This window comes from Rhodamnia argentea, chromosome 7 (genome assembly GCF_020921035.1).
Source record: "Rhodamnia argentea isolate NSW1041297 chromosome 7, ASM2092103v1, whole genome shotgun sequence".
In the NCBI taxonomy this organism is placed as follows: domain Eukaryota; kingdom Viridiplantae; phylum Streptophyta; class Magnoliopsida; order Myrtales; family Myrtaceae; genus Rhodamnia; species Rhodamnia argentea.
The window spans coordinates 4753039-4760196 of record NC_063156.1 but is presented as its reverse complement, the minus strand read 5'-3'; the positions used below and the strand labels follow the sequence as shown (position 1 = coordinate 4760196).

Here is a 7158-nt window from a genome sequence, read left to right as displayed (position 1 = left end):
TCTAAAAATTAAATCTTCAACTCGGTAAAATAGTACCTTTGTGAGGTAACTTGGTGTATGTATGTCTTGCTTCTTCAAGATGACGTCTTGGATTTGTTGTACTTCTTGTTGTTGGATATGATCTCCAATAATTACTTCTTGCAGCCGCTTATTGATGTTATTTTTATATCGGACAAGGAGATGAGTTAGTTCTGTTCATGTTAGTAAATCTTCGGGATGACACATTATATTGATAAAATAATCGAGTTAATTTAATTAATATTTATGTGATTAGAGAAGGATTATATTAATTCACGCAAATCTACAAATTAAATCTTCAATTCTGTAAATAGTACCTTTGTGAGGTAACTTGGTGTATCTATGTCTTGCTTCTTCGAGAGACACCTCGAATTTATTGTCCTTCTTGCTGTTGGATATGATCTTTAGGTCATTTCTAAAGAATCGTTCAACACGTACTTTGAGGGAAAAGTCAGAAGGAGCCTTCGTGACTGCATTAGGATGAAATGGAGGATTGATCGCTATTTTATCATTTGTAATTCTTTTAGCTTTCAATTGTTTTAGGTTTACTTTTTTAGGTTTATTAAGAAACGCATGCTAAACTAAAGCTCCTACAAGGTTAAGTAAGGTTAAGGTAAAAGGTTATTGTTTTCTTTTTTCATAAGTTTTTATTATTTTTTTATATTCCTAAGCCTTGCCACTAACGTGATTAAGAGTAAATCGGGGACTAAAAATTTTTGAATTTTTTTTTTGGGTTAATTTTTTTATTATATTTGGAGTAAATATTCACTAAACACTAGTAAATTTAGTAAATATCCACTAAAAACTAGAAATGTAGGTTCCTAGATATATCATAACATGCACAGAGTATCATACAACTGGGGTTTTATTCAAATGCATTTGCCATCATGTTTTCCCCATGTTTCTCCAGTTCCTTGTCTTCAATCCCCTTCGGCTCTTGCTCACCCTCCCATGCCGACATTTTTCCTCCTTCGATGCGCACAAGGAACTAATTGACGATTCGGGCGACCACTATATTGACTCTTGGGTCCCATGTCCACGCTCGATTCATGGCATTCTAGACATTTGGAGCAGGACGAAGAAGAAACCAAGAAGGAAGAAGAATGTCATTTGGAGCAGCGATTGCGATTTCAAGAGGTCATTTTCAAAGAAACTAATTGCATTTTTCAGCGTTTGGCTGAACTTACAAATATGAAAATGAAGACATTTTTCATCATTACTGATTTTTCCTTTCTAAATGGAACATATACCGACTGGCTAATGGTTGTTAAAATAATATGATTTGGTTGAGACAAATGTTGTATGGTTCGTACATGTGGCAAATTATACAATAAGTCGCAGGAATCTAATCTAATATGAAGTGCACATTCAATTATAGCCTCGTGTTAGGGAAGTGTGTTCCTTTTTGTTAGGATAAAATTGGGTCTAGAAACTTTGGCCAAGAAATAAACTAGTGCAAGTGAACACGAGTTATAGTGTGGATTTATATTCGTTCCTTCGATATTTAAGTCAGTGAAGAAAAAATAGGTCATATCGGGTGTTAAAGTCAAACCCCCAAAACCCGAACGGAATCGAAAATTTTGGGTATTTCCGGGCATGAGACAGTGGAATGAAGAATCTTCCTTGTTCCTTCGTCGCACGAAAATCCCTCCATTGGACAAGCAAAGTGCATTCACTACACCCACTACACGAAGCAATGCATGTTTTTTCCCAGGTTCCCCAACTCCAATAAAAATTTCAAATAAGGTTTGAAAAATTGAATCTCGTTTCAAATTGATTGGTGACAACGTTTATATTGATAAAATAATCGAGTCAATTTGATTAATGCATATATGATTAGAAAAGGATTATATTAATTCACGTGAATCCACAAATTAAATCTCTAATTATTAATTTCGCAATTTCATTGAACAAAAATCTTTCAAATCCCTTTTAAAAGGTAGGATGGGAAAGCAGCAGCTACTTATAACTCTTTCGGACAGCTAAGAACATAGCTTCCTCCCTCTCTCCACAAGGAACAGTCATTTGGGTGACGAGCTATATGTTGATAAAATAATCAAGTCAATTATATTAATGTACATGTGATTAGAAAAGGATTTTATTACTTAAAGTAAATCCATAGATTAAATCTCCAATAATTAATTTCGCAATTTCATTTAACAAAAAATTTCAAATGAGGGTTTGAAAAATCGAATCTCTTTCCAAGACAAGCTTTACGTTGATAAAATATTCACGTTAATTGGACTACGAATGAATGTCAAAAAAAGAGAGCAAAAAAGGTGGGTGATTATTGTCTTTATTTTTCATGGTTTCCATAGAGCATGCATAATATATGATTATTGATCTCTTCTTTGCCTTATTTGTCTTTTAGCTACATATCATTCACATTGCTAGAAGCTGCCATAAGAAAAAGTTCAGTAGCCGCAATTGTGGGCAACGTCCATCTTTGCCGCATCAAGAAGAATTGGAAGCAACATATTGATGTTTGTTACTTCTGTTCGTGTTAGTAAATGTTCGGGACAACACATTACGTTGATAAAATAATTGAGTCAATTTGATTAGTGTACATGTGATTAGAGAAGGATAATATTATTGAAAGTAAATCCACAAATTAAATCTCCAATGATTAACTTCGCAATTTCATAGCAAAAATTTCAAATGAGGATTTGAAAAATCGAATCTCTTCTCAAAACAAGCTTTATGTTGACACAATATTCACGTCAATTAGAGTATGAATAAATCTTTAAAAAAAAAAGGAAAAAACGAGGAAGTAAACATAAAGGTGAGATTGGTGCATGTTGTCCTTGTTTTTCAAGGATTCCATAAAGCATGCATAATATATGATTATTGATATCATCTTTGCCTTATTTGTCTTTTAGCTACTTATCATACAAGCAAAGTATCTTATATGCTCAAACTGAAATAAACCTTTTGGTTGATCTTATTATTATTATTTTTTTGGGTCGAGTTGTTCTTAGTTTACTTGGCGGTATATTCGATTGCTCGTTAGTTCGCACATCTTATATTCGTTCAATCACCGATCCATGCTGTTGGGATTTTGGTGCAATTTATGGTAACGCTATAGTGTGAGAAATTTCACGCAAATTCTTATTTTGGAAAAGAAAGTTTCACCTTCCAAACTAAAAGGATGCAAATTATCGTAACCCGTCTCTCTAACACGAGCTTTATCACTCAATGCAATGGATTGGAGCATACATCGGGAATTTTCAGTCTTTATAGAATATTGGATATATTCGGATTGGCTTTTTTTTTTTTTTTTTTTGCAATGATCTAGTCCGTCTCTCCGGTCCGTTGAAAGAAAAGAATTTCGTCCCGACAAAAAAAAAAAAACATAAGGTGAAGAATCTATTGTACACAACAGCTTTCCTTCCTCCTTTCTTCGGCTTTTGACAGGAAAAAGTTGTATCGTACATTCTGGTCGAATCGGGCCGGGCCGGGCCGACCAGTCAAGCTCTTGGGCATGTTAATTGTGAAGGACTGCTGTGGGCTTTTTATGCATTGCTCCTAAGTTCCCTGTTCAGCCGAAAATACGAGTGCTCTCACTCATAGTTTCCTCCTCCTCAACCCCATACTGCGTATATTCCATAGAGTAAAAACTGAAGTCTGGAGTACACGCAACATACGAAATCACTTAGTATTTTCAAGCTTCCTTCATTTCTTCTATCGAGCAAATTATTCCGATGGGCGAACACGGTCTGCTTGAAGCGCTCGTGCGTCGAAGCACGCCAATCGACGAAGATCAAGTGTAAATTTGAGCGTACACATGCTGACCCAGTTAAATTAATTGAATTTACGACTCGGACCCATTCGACTCGGACCCGAACCGACCCATTCACTTACTGAGAACATGAATAGTTTTGGAGTCTACCAAGTTGAGGCAGTTGGACGCATACTCTTCAACTTTTCCACCAACCTACAGCTGGCAATTAGCCTGTGCTAGGCCAGAAGCTAAGGTGGCAATTCATTAATATTTTATGGAGGGAGCAATAAAACCTGGCTGACATTTTGAGACCGACCGAATTACCAAATTGGCCTCGTAGCGAACCACACGGGGTCTTGTTCGGGCGAAATCGGCTGCATGGATCAATCAGCAGCGAATCGTCCCGACAACGAGTTTTTTTATTCTCATTTTTTCCATTTCATAAGCGCAAAAGTAAAGAACATGTAAAAGACGCTTCAGAACATGGCAAACACCATAGGGCTTGAGCAGGATGGGCGGCCTAGTTAAAACGAGCCAATTGTTGGACACGGCCCGCCTACGGAGCTTATTCATGGACATAGCCAATCACTAGCATAGTCGAAAGAAGTTTGGACGTCTTGCGAGTTGCGACTCGACTCTCATCCTTACAAACACCGTCTGATTTCGAAAAAAATCGTGATGAGCATCGGGTGTGAGGGTGAGTTCATGTAGCAACGAGAGTCGGTCCGAATATCGGAGTCGATATTGGCTTCGAGGTTTATATGAGGTTTAAAGTATGTTTTGCTGGTTATCGCGATTAACTGCTCCCCGCTCAGCATCCTGAACCGGAACCGATCCGGCGTTCAACATTTCGGTAGGGATCCGCTGGAAACAAAGATAAGGGGTCTTGAAATGCATTACCCTTCAGTTCTTGAAGAGAGAGAGAGAGATAAAATTGCTCATGAAAATCTGGACATCAATTCAGGAAGTTTGCCTTTGTGCCTCTCGGAATCGAGACTGCTCCTAATTACAGCGCATTCCTCTCCGCACCAACCACACGCATTTCCACGACCTGCGTCGCCGCCCGTAAGACCCGCCCACTTCTCACCACCGACAGCACTTGCGTCCATCTCGGCACTGGCCCGCGAAAAATACGAAGAAGACGAGGAAGCACAATCCGTGTCTGACCCACCAATTGTCGCGAATTCCTCCGCGATCTCACCTTCTCTCTCCCCCAATCTGACGGTGATCCAACCCTCGTCGTCGCATTCGCCGCACCGCCCATCGGGTCGTCCCTCCCGAAACGACAGCGTTCTGATCCTGTCGAGGGCCATTTCGACCCCGTCTCCCGTCGTGCCGGCTTCTGATGACTCCGTCTCGTCCATCGCGTTCCAGAACTCCTGATCAAGAACGCTCGTGGGCGACTTCGTTTTGATTTGTTCGGTTTGGCTTGAGCCCAATTTGTGATTCTCGAGGAATGGGTGCTCCAGAAGTTGACCCACCGTCCATCTTTCTCTCGGGTCTCTCCTTAGACACTTGCTCACGAAATCCCTTCCTTCCGCGGAGAGGCAACCCGGGATCGCCGGTGACTCCCCGGAACACGCGATCCTGTAGAGCACCGACACCGGGTCGGAGGCGGCCCCACTCTGCCACGGGGATTCCCCGGTGGCCATTTCCACGACCGTGCACCCAACCGCCCACGCGTCGCCGGCGAGCCCCTGCTCCTCCCCCCGCGCTGCCTCCGGAGCCATGAACATCGGCGTGCCGCCGATCTCCGCAGCCCCGACCCTCTTCGCGCACCCGAAGTCGGCGATCTTCGCACCGCCGTCGTCCCCGACCAGGACGTTGGAGCTCTTGATGTCGCAATGCGCGATGCCCCGAGAGTGCAAGTAGTCCAGTCCCTCCAGAATTTGGCGCGTGTAGACGCGGATCGCCGATTCGTCCAGCTCCCCTCCCCGGCTTCTGATCTGATCGGCTAGGCTTCCCCGCGGCAAATACTCCATGAAGATATTGAACATGATCCTGCCGTCCTCATTCGTAATTTCGCATCCCCTGTAGCTGACTATCCTGGGAGAGCTCAGAGAGGACAGAGTTTGCTGCTCCCTTTGCAGGAACTTGGACCGAACCAGCTCGGCCGACTTCACGGCGAAGATGTCGCCGGAGAGACGGCAGGTCGCGACCGACACGGTGGCGGAGGCCCCGTGGCCGACGGCGCGGCCCCTGGTCCAGTCCATTGGCTGCGAGAGAGCCTTAAAGGAGCGAGCTTTTTGCTTGCTTCGCCGCTTTGGTTGGGTAATGTGTGTGTGTTGGGTGAGCGATGAAGTGTCCGCTTGGTGAGCAATGGCTTTTATATAGCGGGGAATCCAAAAGGGAAAGAGAAAAAGGTGGGAAATTTTTGAAGGACAGTCAGTTATGTCGAGTTTGCTTTGTGGGGGTTGACGATCCCTTCGACGTGAGGGCTGACCACGTGTCGAAATTTGGCTGGTTCTGGCCAGCTTGGACGTGCGAGGGCTTTAAGGTAAATTTAGGGGGATTGTTGGAGAGATCATTAGTAAAGGTCGGGGGGAGGTTTGAGATTGGATAGGGGTTAGCTTGGATGGATAATCCACCCAACTTTGGATTCATTTGATTGTTGGCAAGTGGACTTTGCTTCTTCTTTGGTAAGAGGAGAGATTCTAGAGTTTTAGTCTTTGATTTTTGATTGATATGATTTTGAAGTGAATTGGGGGGGGAATTATGGAGTGGGTTGAACCACCAAAAAGGAGGAATTGGTTGAGTCAAATGGCAAACTTTTGTTGGGAGTAGAGAGAAGGGTTGAACTTGGGGGCGTTTTAGCTTTGGTCAACCACGTAACTTGTCGAGATTGGGGTCTTTGCTGGGGGGAGAATCGGAGGTGCAAGAGTCTGCCATTTGAAATGTGGGAATTTCAGCAGAAGTCAATGTGTGATTAGGGACAAATGTCTTGGAACTTTGCATTTGGACCATCGTGTGTTCGGAGAAAAGCCACGTAGATTCTTCATTGTTCCAATCGGTATGCCTTGCTTTTAAGACCCCGTACTCTGTGATCATAGATCTAGTTGATAACGAGAAAATAATAAGAAATCCATCTGAAAATGTAATTTAAATCGACAGTAAAGTACGTGTGGACAGATCGAATTAGCTTCACCGTGAGGCCGTCGCCCTCTCACCCACAACCAATATTCCAGCTGGAAGCGTCCGGGGCCTTTGTTGTAGGGTCGACGAACTCGCTACCTCCTCCGTACTAGTACTTCAAATGTTCTTGAAGCTTTGAATCAACCCCTTAAAGTTCCACTTTCTTCGACCAAAAGGGTTTGGTCAGTAGAGAGTCAGGCACCATTATCAATTTGCTTTGTGGTCCGCCGAATACAGTTCCATAAATGGAGTGGAGGAGTAACAACCGTGAATTTCGAGCTCATTAA

At 42.6% G+C, this 7158-nt stretch overlaps 1 protein-coding gene across 1 annotated transcript; it reads right to left on the bottom strand.

Moving 5' to 3' along the window:
- Positions 1–4668: 4668 nt before the first annotated feature.
- Positions 4669–6240, bottom strand: LOC115750934 (mitogen-activated protein kinase kinase kinase 18-like). Its single transcript, XM_030688568.2, has one exon. It carries the CDS (start codon positions 5950–5952, stop codon positions 4678–4680), a length of 1275 nt encoding a protein of 424 aa, XP_030544428.1. The 5' UTR covers positions 5953–6240; the 3' UTR covers positions 4669–4677.
- Positions 6241–7158: the final 918 nt, after the last annotated feature.